Source organism: Polyodon spathula, chromosome 13, assembly GCF_017654505.1.
Source record: "Polyodon spathula isolate WHYD16114869_AA chromosome 13, ASM1765450v1, whole genome shotgun sequence".
Classification (NCBI taxonomy): domain Eukaryota; kingdom Metazoa; phylum Chordata; class Actinopteri; order Acipenseriformes; family Polyodontidae; genus Polyodon; species Polyodon spathula.
The window spans coordinates 21,162,555-21,180,602 of record NC_054546.1 but is presented as its reverse complement, the minus strand read 5'-3'; the positions used below and the strand labels follow the sequence as shown (position 1 = coordinate 21,180,602).

At 41.5% G+C, this 18,048-nt stretch overlaps 1 protein-coding gene across 1 annotated transcript in view; it reads right to left on the bottom strand.

Annotated features, from left to right (window-relative positions):
- The window catches only part of plpp4 (phospholipid phosphatase 4), a 147,377-nt gene that overhangs the window by 9,114 nt on the left and 120,215 nt on the right, over window positions 1–18,048 (bottom strand). The window contains exon 6 of the mRNA XM_041267953.1: window positions 1,515–1,685. Within this exon, the coding sequence (XP_041123887.1) occupies window positions 1,515–1,685 (171 nt within the window). The remainder of the gene's footprint in view (window positions 1–1,514; window positions 1,686–18,048) is intronic.

Sequence of the window (18,048 nt, the reverse complement as noted above, 5' to 3'; positions counted from 1 at the left end):
TATCACTCCTTTCCATGTCTCCTCCCTTCCTAATAACTGTGATACTGATCATCATATGAAAATCAGTCAGTTATTACATTAACGTTACCAAGAGGACACATTCTGTGTAACTCAGGGTCTGCAGTGTGTCACACGTGATACATATTGGTTAAATAGCCTCTTGGACTCCAATGAGTCTGTGTAAGACAATATAACTCACATTGTAATCCTGATAAGAGAGGTTTACACTAGGAAGAGTGACGAGTCAGCCTGAAAGCCTCTTTCCTGGATACTGAAGCTGCAGTATGAAACATGCATTCAAGTAAAATATATATTTTTTCTCCACAGCAGTAAATACGATGCTATATACATAGAAATAAGAGGAATACGGCAACAGAAGTAAATATTGTCAGTTATTGGCAGAATCCCCATCCTGTCCATTACTCTCTGGGATAAAACTCTTTGAAAAATGTGTTCAAGGTAATCATTGACTTTTCATCGTATAGGATTGAAATATATTGAAATGATCAGGACTATCCAAAGGAGAAAAATAAGATTTTCTATACAATCATATGATAAAAAATTCTTCACCATATTTGGCTATCTGAAGTCTGTCCATTTGTGTCCAGCATGTTGAATGTCAAAAGCATTTGAGGCCATTAGTGAAAGTACACATCATCTCAAGTTAACAGTCTTAATGAAGGGACTTAAACAGTAGACATAGATGTGCAGTTTAATGTGTCAGGTATCAAAGCCTTGGATCAGGAATCTGCTGACTCCCTTACAATCACAGCCTGACACATCATCCAAACAAGCTAGACTGATGCTTTCAAGCAAGCAGTGTGGTCCAGTGGTTACAGTCCAGGACTTGTAAGCAGAAGGTCACTGGTTCAAATGCAACCTCTGCCACTGACTGACTCATTGTGTAACCTTGAGCAAGTCACTTGTGCTCTGTCCTGCAGATGAGATGTTAAATCAATGTCCTTTTGTAAGTGACTCTGCATATAATGCACAGTTTACAGCCTACCTCTGTAAAGTGCTTTGTGATGGTGCTCCACTATGAAAGGTGCCATATAAAAATATAAATGTTATTATGTCTGGGATTTCAAGACCAATTAGATTACCAGTCAAACAATATTTAAAATGGCATGCACTAAATCATTCTTTATCCCACATTGTTCTCTCTAAATCTGTTCCCTCACCACGGCAATCCCACACAACCACTCAGGAGAATTGAGGGTCAGTAGGCATCTTCCAATCCCACCACCGAGCCAATTGCTCTTTACACCCAGGATCTGTAGCTTGGAGGACAAAGTTGAGTTTTGAGCTCATGTGAAACCAGCATGATGAATGGAAGTGCAGGACAGTTAAGCTTTAAGGAATTAATTATTTAGATAGAACCCCTTTACAAAGCAGGAAATTAATTCCAGCAGCATACAATACATCATGACCAGTGGTGTTTGTAATTACAGGTGCATGACAGCACTATCATCATTGCACAATACAGAGGCAATATTGCAGAAGAGAGGGCTTACCTTGCCAGTGGTGTTTGTAATCACAGGTGCGTGACAGCGCTATCATCATTGCACAATACAGAGGCAATATTGCAGCACACAGTCGCCAGCTCTTTCCACGGCCGTTGTCTGTGAAGCATTGCAGCTTCCCCGCCAAGTAGAAGGAGGTGAATCCCAGGCCAGAAAAGGCAACTAAAAACAAACAGGGTTTCATTAACAATATGTCAAGGATTAACACGAGTCAATTCTATCCTATCAAAATTTCTGCATTTGTTGTTATACACATTTTCTAAAGTCTATATTTAATAAATACTTGATATACTTGATATGTTGCTTTTTTAGTTGTGTAATTTGAATTATTATTTTCTCTCCTATTACTATTACAGACACTTGCCCAAGCAGTTTAATTTGAAAGTGACATGTTTATATGACAGTTCAACTTGAAAGGGATAATAACACTAAATACAAGCTTTTAAACAATATGGATCTTTGAGTCCTATATTCCAACTTTCTAACTTAATTTACTTTTCATTTGTTTGTTTTTTATTTGCTTGCAATTCTCTGAAATCTATATAATTGTCTTCTGTGTTCCTTCCTCACTACCATTCATCTAATTACACTGTATAATGCAATTTAAGTAAAAATATATTAAAATTGGACTTTACAGTTGAGATTATTGTAACATACTGACACAAATATTTCACTGTGCTTCCCTTTCCTCCATGGCAAGGTAATTGTTACAGCAGGGAATGGTGCTGGTTTCATGTGAGATACTGGTTCTGTATCAAAAACAAGTGAAACTTTGGTTCTCTGTGTACCATTGAAGCCTCTTGACTTTGATAACACAAGACATGATGTACTGTAAATGTACCTATGGCAACTCCAACCCAAAGGTTTTTCTAACAGCGACACAATTCTTATAAACTCTAATGCTAAATGAGAGATAATTAATGATTTAAAATCAATGTTCTTCTTCTTAGCACTAGCAACATTATCACAAAACTGGTTCTTGACTCCACCCCATGGCTATATAATGTTCGCAACCATTTTGAGGGGTTCTTCCTGCAATTCTTCAGGTACAGTGTTTGTTTTTAACTTTTATTAAGTCTGTGTTAAGTCTGTTCTTTGATGTGAGCTGAATAGTTGTTCTTAAGTTCTAGTGCCAGCCTTTAACATTTGTAAAGGCAAAGTGTCTTTATGTGTCCTTTGTGTCCTTGTATATCTTTATGTAAGTTATGTTATGTGGCCATCTATTGAACACAGAGCCACAGGAGTTCACTAGATGGCGCAGGTGCTTAATATACAAAGATGTTTGGCTTACCTAGCCTATGTTATTTGTGTCTACAACTGTCAACTAGAACTGGAGAGCAGTCTCCACTTAACAAACAGATTAAAAGGATTATTGATTAAAACGATTATAAATGAAATTTGAAGCTAATTACTCTTTAAAGTCTGTCATGGAAGTTGTCAGGTCTAGTATTAAAGGGAGTGTAGCGTACAAAATATTTCCATAAATTTTACCTGTTGTCCACTTTGCTATTTTGGTCTCACATATGCAGTTTTAAAAGAAATGCATGTTATAGTAATATTTATATATTTTTATTTTAAAACTAGATCTCTGTTACTACACTATGTTAAAAAATCATGTTTTGAAAACCATTCTTTCAGGTAGTGTTGCAATTTCACCCAGGAAATGAAATCATCCCCACCCCTTCAACAGCTTCTTTTCTATTATTAACCAATTGGCTGCCTTCCCTATTGACTGAACATATTAGTGTTTTAGTTCTGGTCCACAGTGGTCTTGGTATAAATGTTCTACAGGATTATTCACATTCCTCAAGGTCTAAAACGTTATCCGCAGCTAGTGGTAAAGATATAAATCATGCCACTGTGCTGCATTTTAATTATGTGAATTAAATCCTGATGACAAAACTGAAAGAAGCAGCATTCAGACAAGGCCATTTGTTTCCCTGGCAATGCAGAGCACAGTTCCACAGAGATGTGCCAGTTTGTTATGGTGTAAACAAGAACAGAATATCAACAGGGGAGACAAGGAGTTAAGCCAAGTATGAGTGAGCTCTGGCAGCATCTTATACCACGTTTATATCTTCGTGATGCCTCCCCGCCCCCGCCCCCGCCCCACCTCTGTTTCCATGTTTTTAAATTAATCGAGTTGGTTCCCAAATCGGACAGAAGCCTGAATTATCTGGTCCGATTTCAGTCCTCGGATTGGTCTGAGTTCTAAAGTCTCAGTTAGGCTGTCAAGCAAAAATATTGTAGGGGACGGGAACATACGGTATAACCAGACATTTTGGTTATTAAATTCAACAGATCTCCTTTTGGGTCATTTTGATGGTTTTTGAATTTGCTTCTTTTGATTGGATTCACAAAGAAAAATGTCTCAGTTTTGCATTTATACTTTTAATTCCAAAATCATTCAATTAAATTTAATTAATGAAATCTGTCTGCTAAAACAGTATCTCATTTAAAGTAACTCGGTATAGCATCTGTCACTGCAGCAACTTGGAGAATAACAATAAAGGCCTTCTTTACAATATTTATCATTCTTATATGGCCCTTAATTTTAAGGTAAACAGTAAACTTATGAAAAGCATTTGCTGTCTTTCAGTTTTAAAATTTAGCGCTGGTTCACAACATAACACGGTGGAATTATCAGTACCATGTAGTAATTGTAGGACAGTATTGCCACGTGTGAAAACTTTAACAATAAAACCAAAATGAAAATGCTTTATTTTGCTTCAAAATAATTTCAAACTGGTTAATAGACTAGTAAGCACTGGTAAAATCAACTCAGTTTTATATGTTGCAGAACTCATTTATTTTAACGTTTTGTTCATGGACTTTGAGATACCTGCACGGTGGGTGCTGTCTTCAGTAATATTCATTGAATCGACAATAACAATCAAACATGTTATTACAGGCTTTCTAACAAGTCTGACAATTTGGTCTGTTACTTAATTAAACCCTTAAAAAAAATGAACACAAAAATGCTTAACAAAAAAGTCTTGTCTTCAACAGGCGCTGTTTACATTGCCTCTGGGTTTCTGATCGCATCAGATCAATTCTAGATTTTTGTAAATCCTTTGATGGAAATGTCTGATCTAATTTGAATGTTTTCAAGCAAATTGGCTTCATCATTGCCATTCTCATATCCATTTTGTTATCTGACATATTATTTCCTATGTCCAGTTGTACTTTCCCTGTTCTGCATACCAGTCATCAGAGGTACATGTGCTGCATGAAACAAATGTGAAAGAATATCTAGATGGATTTCTTATAAATCATTGACAGTTTGACTGTAACAATGTCTTCAGTGAATTCACGACTTGACCTTTAACTGGCAACTATTTCTGGGGAAAATCGATAGTATTTCCTGTCCAACTGATGTGACATCTCGGGTAATTTGGAAAACCATGGAAACGTCACCTTTTTCATCAACTCGAGTTCTGGGAAAATTCAGGCCAATTCAAGTGCATTTGAGTCGACTTGAATTGGCTGTCCACGGAAACAAGGTAATACATAAAACTTACACAGCGCTTCTGAAAATTCCAGCAATTGTTGGTGAACCTCTAAGCGTTTGGAATCAGAGGCATATAAAACCACAGACAATGTTTACAGTAAAAATTGGGAATGTAATCAACAAAATGTTGACTTAGAACTTCACAGTAAAACTTCACTGTAAACAGAGAACTTTACAGTAAATGGAATTTTTAAATGGATGTGGTTTTTCTTGGACCAGCTTAACCAGCTCCTGAACCATTATGGCCAGCTAAAAACCAGCACACCATCGGTTTTGATCAGAATGCATCAGTGCTGCTCATTGTTGGAATTTCTATCAGGGTATGTTACACTCACAGGATTCGGTGAAAGAACAAAAATAACCATTTGGCAATTTGAGCATTGAGAAATTATCGAAGAACATAATGAAAGGTTATTTTGGTCTTTGAGCAAATTATTTTGATAAAATTGTAAAATGAAAAATGTCAAACAAGCAAAGAGCGAAACACAAAAGAAGAGACAACTTCTTCGGTCTTTGTTCTGCTGGAGGATACAGTCGGAATTAATTTCAATTGTCCGATAGTTCATTTTTTAAAAAGTGGTAGTTTGATTTATGAGAATATTATAAACGTTTAATAAGCATACTTTTCTTTCTTTCACTTAAAAAACTGTGATTAGACAAAAGTGGATTGACATTTGATTTTGCAGTTTAAATACTGTGTGTACAGTAGTCTTATAATATGAATAAAACAATCCATTTTAATTGTGTTATTTTTTCCTCTAAAACTGTATTTTCTAAAGAACTCCTGAGGATCATCCAGGTGCTTTTTGGAAAACTTGAGATGAGCATTCATGTTCTTCTTAGTGAGCAGTGGTTTCCGCCTTGCTACTCTGCCATCAACAACTTTTTCCCAGAGGTCTTCAGGAATTTATTTTGATCTTGGCATGATGTGCCTCTAGAACCTGTGTGCTGCCAACTTCACTCTGATGGTAAGGGCCAAAGTTAGTCAGATTTATATTGGGTAGGGCTGGCCCAAATCAGGCCTGATTGTTAACCAAAGTATTAAAACAGCTGACCCTAACTATCCCTTTAATTGGATTGAGTTAACTAGGGTTGGGCAGTAACTTTTTCACACCTGAAGATTGCATGTTTGATTACCTTGCACACCAAACAAATGAAAGAAGCACCAAACTGGTGTCTTTTTTTTCTCTCAGACTTCCTCTATATACTACTACAACCCATAAAAAGATCTGACCAAGTTCAATGTGAAAAATGTCCAAAAATGTAGAAAATCAGGCAGGGGGCAAATACTTTTTCACAGCACTGTATATTGTAACATCTGCGGATAGAAAAAGGGAGACAGACGACCGCAGCACGATCAAAATCTTTATTCACTAGGCCATGACACCACAACACAGCACAACACAGCACAGCACGGCATGGCACAGCTCTCTACACATCTCCTCACTCAGTTCTCTTCATCCCTGAAGAGACAATGGTACAGTCCTGAAGCGATCTGGTGCTCGCCGTAAAGTTGGCCAAAGAATTTACATGCGCGGTCTGCTACTTCAAAAGGGGCTTGGACCCAATCCCCCAGCTGTACTGATAGGCTCTCCCCAGATGCAACCACCTAGTTGTGGGCATGGTAATGGTGCTGTCAGCTGCTTCGGGGGGGGGTGGGACGGACCCTGCACCGCCCCCCCCCCCCAATCCACCTCAGCATATGCCGGATTTAACGTCTCTCTCTCCGCTCACAGCTCCAGACCCCGAGACATTTTTTAGCGCCTCCCAGAGTCCACTGCTCTCTCTCTCCCCTAGCTCCCTCTTTTCGTAACCAACACTTTCGTTCTGTCCCACTCTGACACCAATGTAACGTCCGTGGGAAGAAAACAGGAGCCAGACAATTGCAGCAAGATCACATATTCACAAGGTCAGGACACCACAACACAGCACGGCTTGGATCAATATGTTAAGGGCAAAACCCAGTGGTCTGGAGTTTGCCCAGGCTAATCTAATTTTGCCAAGGGCTTCTGGGCGAATCCCGAAGTTACCACTTTTTTTCAGCACTCGGACGCGAGTCTAGGTTGGCCAAGAAATTGAAAAAGATGACTGAGCAAAACCTGTTTTTTCAACAGTTTTCACTGAAGTTTGGGACTAGCCCAGGCGAGTCTAGTTTTGTCCAAGGTTCAAAATTGATTCTGGGAGAATCTGGTTCACCGATGCCATTAATTTTATCCAAAGCTTCAACATCGATGCTGGGCCAATCTAATTTTGCCTATGCCAATTATTTGGGTGAGTCTAGCTTTGCACTTCTACGCTCCCCCCTGCCAGCTTCCAAGTGCATGCTGGGGTACCTCACCTCCACTTCTGACAACAATGTAGCAACGGTGTGCTGGGTTTCCAGGGGTGGTGCTGAAAAGGCAGGACAGCAGATTCAGTACATTAAGTGTTGCGAATGCATACCTGTACTGTATCATGGTCGAATTTTTGGAAATCAGAAAATAAACTTACATTCGGTGGCAAATGCTTTGACTTAAAGTCTACGTTGCTCACATGCTTGCAGTATATTACTGGTTGATTTGATCATCACCCACAAGTGAAAAAGTGTGCTGGATCTCTTAATGGCCGCATTAGAGCAATGCTGTGTTTTTGCATGTGTTAGACATTAACCCTGCAGAGGTGTGAATGGCACTAATTACAGTAGGTCACACAGGTCTGAAGAATAGATAAATGAAGGCAAACATGATCTGAATGTTTGGTGGTTACTTTTTCTCTTGCCTACGCCATTCACTCCTTTACAGGGTTCCTGTCTGATACATGTAAAATCAGGATACGTACATTCCTCTTGTAGGATTTTCCAAGTTTCTTATAGTATTTCCAAATTTGCCAATGCTGACTGTTCAAATATGTAGCACATTATGTAGCACAGCATGTTACACCAATTGACACAGAACAGAGTTTAAAGCCATGTCTCCCACTCACATCCAGCAGTCTATATGTTGAACTGCTTTACTCATCCTTTGAGCAACAGTATTAACCAGCACAGGTTTTTCCGTTTAATTCAGTCAGTAACGAGGACCCTATAGTAGAAGGTCAATGAATTCACAATATGGCTCAAGGCTCTCCCTTTAATCCAAACTGTCATCCTTTGTGTTTTCAGCTTCAGTTCATTCTTCTGTGTAACAGCTCCAGCCTTTATACCAATTACATCTATATAACTATAGTAAAACATTATAACAAGTTCTATCAGATAAACTGTCTTTTCATATTCATCGCTAATAAACTAGATTATGGGTGTACAGAAGTTAAACAGTATGATCTATGTTAATCTTATTCTAGCATGATTTCTTGTGCTTGTTTAAGTATCAATGACATAGATTCATGTCAACTCAGAAGCAGCATTGTTCGTACATTTGTTCGTATTTCAAACAAGGATTGCTTTAGTAAACAATGTGTGCTGTTCTTGGATCTGCTAGCCGGCTGAAATAACTCCTTGTTTATTATAGAAGTTCATGTTTTATTTACAACAGCACTTGATCCAGTCAGCGCCCATTTATCCACCTCTCATTAACCCTTCACTCATTGGTCAGCACTGTAACAGACTGTTTCTATTATAAGATAGTACATAGAACCATCACAAGCATTTTCCGAATCTGTCTGCATTGTTTTTGTTAAACTAGGGCTGTACTGCTTTTTTTTCTCATTGGTGGGGTTTCCACGCATATTTTTTTTTTTTAGCTTGAGACATTTGCTCGAGAAAAATGTCTCTTGCAAACTGCTTTTTCAGTTTTCCATTCGCTCTGTTTATTTTACTCTGTTTACTATTTTACACGGCTTTTCACCCGACATTACGCAAATGAATGGGAAAGGTGGGGGTTGATATGTAAATTAGCTATGCGTAAAGTTCTCGTGTTGTTTTCGCAGATGTTGTTTCCTTACGCACACAGAGAACTGGTACATGACAGAGTCTAAGCTGTAATTTCTAAATACCTCGTGTCTGGTTGTTTAATGATATATTTTACTGCTCTTGCCCAAATTGTTTTTCAAATGTCATTAGTGGGGTGTCATGTCGTTAGTAGTAAACACTGTTTCAACTAATTTATCTTAAGACTCATTAATTAATAATTAACTGAAAGGTATAAAATGAAACTGGCTAACACTTGGGAACAGTGAATATTTTAGCTTTATTTTAGGAGCTTATACCTCCAAACATCCTCTACCAGTAAATCCTTTTACCTTGTTATCTAATGCCACTGACTAGCAAAAGAACAGTTTGGACACATACTCGTCCATCTTGCTGGTGGGAAGAGGTTGAGATGCATCACTATCTGCAGTGGATAGTCCTTTTGTGTCACCAGGGCAACATTCCGCTTTATAGTGGAGCTGGTAAAGGAAGATATACAGCCAAAAAGGAATTACGTACGGCATCCTGTGCCAGTGGAAAAAAAAGTGACGATTGCAATTGCGATTAGCAATGTGTTAGGGTTCATAAAACCACAGTTCATAGCTGTATTTATAAGTTTGTCAACTCTCTTGTTCAGAGGCACTGCAACATGTACATAACTATGCCAAATGTAACTGAAGCAAAAGCATTGCTCTGCGGGACCGTCCTGCTTCTGTCGAACGGCACAAGGGCATACTGTATAAAGCAGTTTTAAGTAGTTTTATACAGAACTGTAAACCCACAAGAGATATAATGCATGACAGGCCTGACACAGCAATAATAAAAAAAAAATGCCCCCATAGCTATTTCACGTGTAAATAGCCCCGCATGATGAGTGTGCCCTGATTTTTGGATTCTGTTTGAAAATTAAAACAATAATACATCACCCTGCTCTTGTAAAGTATTTTCAACCTCAGAACCTTGGAGGACTGGGCAGGGCCAACAAGAATTATCTCTGATGTACTATCCCCACCATAGAGTTAAAAAAAAAAAAAAAAAAAAGTTAAATAATTTCAACATTACCTCTGGCAATTGGTGCAGAAAAAATAATGGATTTCTTGTTCGATCTCTCTCTCTCTCTCTCTCTCTCTCTCTCTCTCTCTCTCTCTCCCTCTCGCGAGATAGATAGAGATATATATATAATATATATAATATATATATCTATATATATATATAATAAAAATATATATAAATTATTTAATATTTAAACTTATCAGCCTTGATTTGGCCTCCCCAGCGCATCAGCATGCACAACTTTTGAATTAATTTTGTTTATTTAATTATTTTTAACTTTTATATATTTATTGGAATTAATTAGTTCATTCTTTTCTGTTGAGTCCCACTGGCATAATCATCTTCAGTCTATTTATCCATTTACTTTCTTTTATTCTTCTATATGTCGCATTGTCTAATTTTAGCTGTTCTAATACTGCAGACTTTACATAATTATTATTATTTTTTAATTTCCAATTAATGAAAGGTGGTTCTGAATTATTTTATATAAAGTTATTCTAGTCTGTCCAACATATTTTATTTCATCACATTTTTCACAGGCTATTCCATAAACAACATTGCTATTTTTACAGTAGATATTAGTATTTTTCTTAACTCTGTCACTATAATTCTTTCTTTGTATCCTCTTTTTTAAGATTTGTTTTTAATACTTTTCTTTGTTTTACTTAGTCACTTTCTTTAGAGCATATTCTTTGTATTCTTATTCCTAGACCCTTTGGGATTGCCCTTTTAGTGTGTATTGAACGTGCAGAGGACATTTGTAAATACTGGTGCATGTCAATAGGTTTACAGAAGAGGTCAGTCTCAATTGAACATTCTTCAAGTTTTACTACCTTATCTAAAAATTCTATTTATTTTCTTGTCCATCGAAGGTCCACTTTAATATTACTGTATGTTTCATTTGCCATTTTATGCAACTGGAAAAGAGATTCTTCTCCATGTGTCCAAACCCCAAAAATATCATCTACAAATTGAATGTATTCTAAAGGTTCTCTTTCTGATTTTCTAAGTAATTGTTCTTCCTATTTCCCCATGTATGTACTGGCAAAATGCATTCCTAACATAGATCCTATTGCTGTACCATCGTTTTGTTTGTAACTTTTTATCAACAAATGTTAAATAACTGTTTTCTAAAACTACGTTGATCATGTTCAGCACCTCTGATGTTAGTATTGATTTATCTAGTCTATTATCTATGTATATATAGTGCCTAAAATTTTTATGATTTCCATTACATGAGAGGAGATGTTGAACTTCATGATGAAGTTGAACTCGGCTCTTGCCAAGATAAGCACCAACTAAGACATAGCTTTGCAGTAAACTAATGTGATCCATCTGCATCTCCATCCATTTGCATTGTTTTCCATCTGATGATGTAGATATCCTTCTGTCTGGTGTTGATTGCGGAGGTGTAATGCTGGCTCCAGGGATCAGCTCATTTTGCCTCCCCAGCACAGCAGCACACACAACGGCTGCGATGCTGGCTCCGGGGATCAACCCAGTGCGGTCTCCCCAGCGCATCAGCATGACAACCATCTGGATTGAGCTAAGTAGGGTACATCTCTGGGGTCTTCAAGTGGGCACCTTCCATCCATGGTGTTTCGTTGACTAGCCCACGGCACTTCAATAGGGATCAACAGTAATTCTGGTGTCCCAGCATCACCCCCCTCCATCCCCCCACACAGCTTAATTACCTGAACATCAGCGTTGCTTTCTTTCTATTGTGCTTGAGATCCCCATCCAGAATCTTTCCGTTTCAACCACAGCCAGTTGCTGCTCCTTTCTGCTGCTTCAGATAAGTTTTTCACTGTACGACGCAACTCTTGGCCACTGACACGACGTTTCTGAGAAACCGGGCTGTAGAGTGTGCCACAGATCCTCGACAACCCACCTCCACTGGGTAAACACGGACTCTCCATCCTCACTGTTCCGCTTCTGCAGCTAGTTCAGCATACCGAAGTTTCTTCCTCTCATACACCTCATCCACAGCATCTTCCCATGGCACTGTTAACTCTACCAGATGAACAAGGCGTGCTGATCCAGACCACAAGACAACGTCTAGTCGAAGTTAGTGGTGACAATCTCTGGTTGAAAAATAAGCCATTGGCCAAACATCGCAGCACCTGGTCATGGTGCCAAGTAAACCGTCCTTGGCTAAGATCCACCTTACATCCTGTCAAAATGTGCCTTAATGTTGCAGGTGATGAACACAAAGGACATGAGGGATCCTCACCCACCCAGAGGTTTAGGTTCTGTGGTGATGGGAGAACATCATATGCTGATCTGATGAGAAAACTGATCCGGCTCTGTTCCATTGTCCACAGGTCTTGCCAGCCAATCTTGCATTGTTCCACACTTTCCCATCTCATCCATTTTCCCTGCTTGGCCTGGAAAATGGTTTTTACACAGCTGATCCTTTCCTCCTGATTTTGCACCTCATTGACTGCCAGCTTCCTCCGTTGCGCTGGGGTTGCCTTGTGCCATGTAGGAGGAGCTGAACTGAGACCAAAACCTCCTCTTCCATGCTGAACTTGCTCCATAATATCTCCAATTCGAAGGGCAGCCTTAGCATCTTCCACGGCTTTCTTTGCCGTCCATTTTTTTCCAGTTTTCAACACAGGTGCTGCCTCCCTTACGCATATATATATATATATATATATATATATATATATATATATATATATATATATATATAGTGCCTATAGTAAGTATTCACCCCCCTTGGACTTTTTTACAGTTTGTTGTGTTACAACCTGAAATCTTGATGCATTTAAATGGGATTTTTTTCCTTTGATTTACACAATCTACTCAACATTTTGAAGGGGCAAAATTTTTTTTATTGTGATACAGTTAATGAAAAAAAAACTGAAATGTCTTCATTAGATAAGTATTCACCCCCCCCCCCCAAGTCTCTACCAGGTTTGCACATCTGGATTGTGCAATATTCGTCCATTCTTCTTGGAAAAATTGTTCAAGATCTGTCAAGTTGGATGGGGATCGTTGGTGGACAGCAATCATCAAGACTTGCCACAGATTCACAATTGGATTCAAGTCTGGGCTTTGACTGGGCCACTCCAGGACATTACTTTTCTTGTTTTGAAGCCATTCCAGTGTTGCTTTGGCTGTGTGCTTGGGGTCATTGTCCTGTTGAAAGGTGAATCTCCGTCCCAGTCTTAGGTCTTTTGCAGACTGAAGCAAGTTTTCCTCAAGGATTTGCCTGTATTTAGCTCCATCCATTTTGCCCTCTACCCTGACAAGCTTCCCAGTCCCTGCTAATGAAAAGCATCCCCATAGCACAATGCTGCCAGCACCACAGTAGCAATGGTGTTACCTGGGTGATGTGCTGTGTTGGGTTTGCGCCAGAATAATGCTTTGCATTTAAGCCAATTATTTTTTTTAATTGGACCTCAGAATCTTTTTGCCACATCTTTTCAGAGTCTCCCATATGCCTTCAAGCAGGATTTTACATGGGCTTTTTTCAGAAATGGCTTCCTTCTTGCCACTCTTCCATACAGGCCAGATTTGTGGAGTACCTCAGCTATTGTTGACACATGGACAGTTTCTCCCATCTCAGCCATAGAACACTGTCAGTCTTTTAGAGTTGTCATTGGCCTCTTGGTGGCTTCTCTGACCAATGCCCTTCTCACCCAGCTGCTCAGTTTGGTAGGACGGCCTGCACTAAGCAGATTCTGAGTGGTGCTGTATACCTTCCACTTCTTAGTGATCGACTTGGCTGTGCTCCAAGGGATATACAATGCCTTTGAAATCTTTATAGACCCCTTCCCTGATCTGTGCCTTTCCACAACTTTATCCCTGAGTTGTTTTGAAAGCTCCTTGGTCTTCATGGTAGTATATTTGCTTTGAATGCACTACCCAACTGTGGGACCTTATAGAGACAGGTGTATTTAATCTGAAATCATGTGAACAACTTTTATTGCACACAGATGGACTCCATTTAACTTATTGTGTGAATTCTGAGCGAAATTTGTTGCACCTGAGCTTACACACACACACAGATTTTTTCACACATTAAAAGTGTTGAATAGGTTGTATAAATCAAAGGAAAAAAATCCCATTAAATGCATCAAGATTTCAGGTTGTAACACAACAAACTGTAAAAACGTCCAAGGGGGGTGAATACTTCCTATAGGCACTATATATATATATATATATATATATATATATATATATATATATATATATATATATATATATATATATATGTGGAAGGGTGGTGGGTAATTCACTAACACACGAGACAGAACAGTTGTACTTGGAACACCACCCAGGTCAGTTTTATTTTTAGAACTTTTACAGTTTTACCCACAGAGGGCACTGTTATCCGTGGGCTGTCTATCAACAATGATAAAAACAGCACCACGGAAATACCAAAGCTGGTAAGTGGAATAACTGCGGGCGCACTCGCAGGTGCTCAAAATAATATAGAAAACAGAAGGTGAAAAGAACAAGGGAAAATAAAACAGTAATAAAACTACAAATAAAAGGTGCTGCACTCGGCAGCGTTATCCCGGTCGCCGCTACCCACATGACCCGGATCACCGTCCTACTCTGTCGGCTCCCTGCCTGCTCTAAACAATAGTTCGGGGTCTGCCCAAGGGTTCCCCGCTGTCACTCTTTGACTTGTTCAGTGTTCTCAGCTGGTCTCTCTGTCCTCGACCAGCGCTTCCGCACACACACAGCGCGTCTACAAAGGCAGACCTGAGGAAACAGCAGAGCATTATTTTATAGGAACAACAATCCCCCAAGACTCGCCTCCCAGCCATTCAGAGAGGGGGAAAGTCCACACACCCACTTTCCCACCTCCCCTTGTCAATGCCATGACTCACAGGCGGTTGTTGGACGACTGCCGCCCTCTTCCTGCAGCCCTGTGGACACACCAGCAGAGTCAGCATAGATCTCTCCCTGTTACATATCCTTCCCCTCAGAATGACACCACCGGTTCATTCGAAAATCTTACACCCCCATGCCTTCCTGAGAGAAAAAGTCTGCGTTTTGATGCAGCTTTCCTGCTCAGTGAACTACCCTGAAGGCATAGGGCTGCAAGGCCAAGTTCCACCGTGTGATTCTGGCGTTGCTATCTTTCATTCGGTGAAGCAATGCTAAGGGGGCATGATCTGTAACCAGGGTGAAGTGTCGCCCCAGGAGGTAGTACCAGAGGGACTCAACTGCCCATTTTACTGTGAGACACTCCTTCTCGATGGTGCTATAATTTTTCTCGTGGGAAAGGAGCTTCCTGCTGATGTATAGGACTGGGTGCTCGCTTCCCTGAACCTCCTGCGACAACACTGCCCCGTGACCTGTCTGACGCATCTGTCTGCAGGGTGAACCTCTTACCAAAATCTGGGCTGCATAGCATTGGCTTACTACACAGCCTCCGCTTCAAGGCGAGAAAAGCCCTCTGGCACGACTCCGTCCACTGAACCGTATTTGGGGCAGCCTTCCGGGTGAGGTCTGTCAAGGGAGCAGCGAGCGTAGCGAAGCTTGGGATGAACTTTCTATAATAGCCCGCTAGTCCCAAGAAGGAGTGCACCTGGGTTTTGGTTGTAGGAACCAGCCAGTCAGCCAAGGCTTTCACCTTAGCAACTAGCGGTCTGATCTGGCCGCCCCCTACTCGATACCCCAAATACTCCGACTCACTCTTCCTAATGGCACACTTCTTTGGGTTAGCAGTGAGCCCCGCCTCCCGCAAGGATTGCAGCACCGCCGCTACCTTACACAGATGACTCGGCCAGTCCTTACTGTGGATAACCACATCATCTATGTAAGCAGCGGCGTACTGCTGATGGGTCCGCAAGATGCGATCCATCATCCGCTGGAAAGTGGCGGGAGCTCTGTGCAACCCAAAAGGCACGGTCCTAAATTGGTACAACCCGAAGGGAGTTGAAAACGCCGTCCTCTCTCTAGATTCCGGAGTCAGGGGTATCTGCCAGTACCCCTTCGTTAAATCCAGTGTCGTCATAAAATGAGCTGTGCCTAGACGCTCCAGCAACTCATCTACCCGGGGCATTGGATAAACATCAAATTTCGATTTCTCATCGATTTGTCTGAAATCAATGCAAAATCGAGTTGACCCGTCTGGCTTATCAACTAAAACAATTGGACTGTTCCAGTCACTTTGGGACTCTTCTATTACCCCCAGTCTCAGCATTTCATCAATTTCCGTTTTTATTACTTGTCTTTTACGTTCAGGTATACGGTACGGCCTCTTGCGAACTAGCGCCCCCGGCTCAATATCAATGTGATGATGGGCTACTCGAGTCTGCCCCGGGACGGAAGAGAACACGTCAGAAAACTCCGCCACCAGACCTTGAGCCTGACATTTCTGCATTGGTGTCAGATTCTCAGCAATTTGTACCAATCCTTTTCTTGCCAACACAGAAAGATCAGGTCCCAGGTCCGTGACGTCATCTGCATGCGCCACTAACAACGCCTCTGGCTGCAATCAAGGCTTTAAGAGATTGATATGATAAATGTGTTTCTCTCTCTGTCGCTCCGGCTGGCAGATCTCATAATCCACCTTCCCAACATGGCGTGTAACCTCAAAGGGTCCTTGCCACTTAGCCAAGAGTTTCGACTCAGAACTGGGTAACAAAAGAAGTACCTTATCCCCCGGCTGAAATGTGCGCAACCGGGCTCCTCGGTTATATTGTGTCTCCTGTCTGTGCTGTAGCGTAATCCAGAATGACAAGTAGGTGGGTGTATCCTGCCGCACTCCTCTCTAATGGCCCAACTATGTCCATCCCAATACGCTCAAACGGAGCTTCCACTAGGGGCAAAGGCACCAGCGGGGCTCGTGGAACAGCTCTAGGGCTGGTTTTTTGACATTCCCCACAACGCTCACAAAACCGCTTGACATCGCCATCCAGCCCCAGCCAGAAGAACCGTGACACAAGCCTTACTTTAGTTTTATCCCTTCCCAAATGACCAGACAGGGGGATAGCGTGAGCCAGCAGCAACAAATACTCCTTAAAGGGCTGAGGAATGAACAACTGATGAAGCACTTCACCGGTCTGGGGTAATTTATCAACACGGTACAGCAGGTCTCGATCAATTTCAAAGTGGGGGTACGTGGTGGCGCGTCTGGGCTCGACCACCCGACCATTAACCACCGCTGCTTGGTCAAAGAGCCTGCCCAGCACGTCGTCACACCCTTGCTCGAGTCGGAAGTCACGGGAGCGAGCTAAGAAATCAGCTCCCATGGCTTCCAACTCGGGGTCAGGTCGATCCCTAGCAGAGGCAGCCAAGCCAGACCCCTGCGCTGGCTCCGCGACCTCCCCCCCGGACTCTTCACCAACCACCCCCACCTGAAACTTCTCTGACTCCCTCCATTGCCAGCCCTCATTCTTAGCGATCCGGCTCTCCCATTTAGTTTTACGGGGTTTAAATTTATGGCAAAACCATTCTGGATCGCGAAAGGGAAAAATCTCTCCAATTACTTCCTCTTTCTTAGCCAGTAAAGAGGACAGGGCTGTCAGGGCAGTCAACCAATCTTTAAACTGCTCACAGTCCCATCCCAGAACTACTGGTACCAGCAATCGAGGACATAATCCTACCTGCACCTACGTCACCTGCTGGCTAATAGTCATACACACATTGATCTTGGGATAGGAGCGGACATCGCCATGAATACATTTAATATGCACCTGTCCCAGTGTACTTTTATGCCCCGGTGAGATTATGCTCACCTGTACTAGAGACTGACCACACCCTGAATCCAGGAGAGCCTGGGTTTTTGTACCATCCACTGTCACAGGAATAACAAAACCTGTGTGCTGAAGCGACTGAGGTAATTGAACTTGCCTACCTGGTCGGCTGATGTCACACTCCATCACGGGGCAGTCCCGGGCGAGGTGGCCCACCTCCCTGCATGTCCAACACCTCGGTGGGCTGGTTTCTCTCCCCGAAGTTTTGGCAAAAGAGGGAAACACTGGAGCAATAAAAGGGGCTCGCTGATAAGGCGGCCGCGCGAGACCCCGATCCGACACTGCAGCAGCCCGTGGGTATCCCCACCCTGCCCCAGTTCCCGGGCCGGGAGCTCCCGCCGACACCCCCCGACC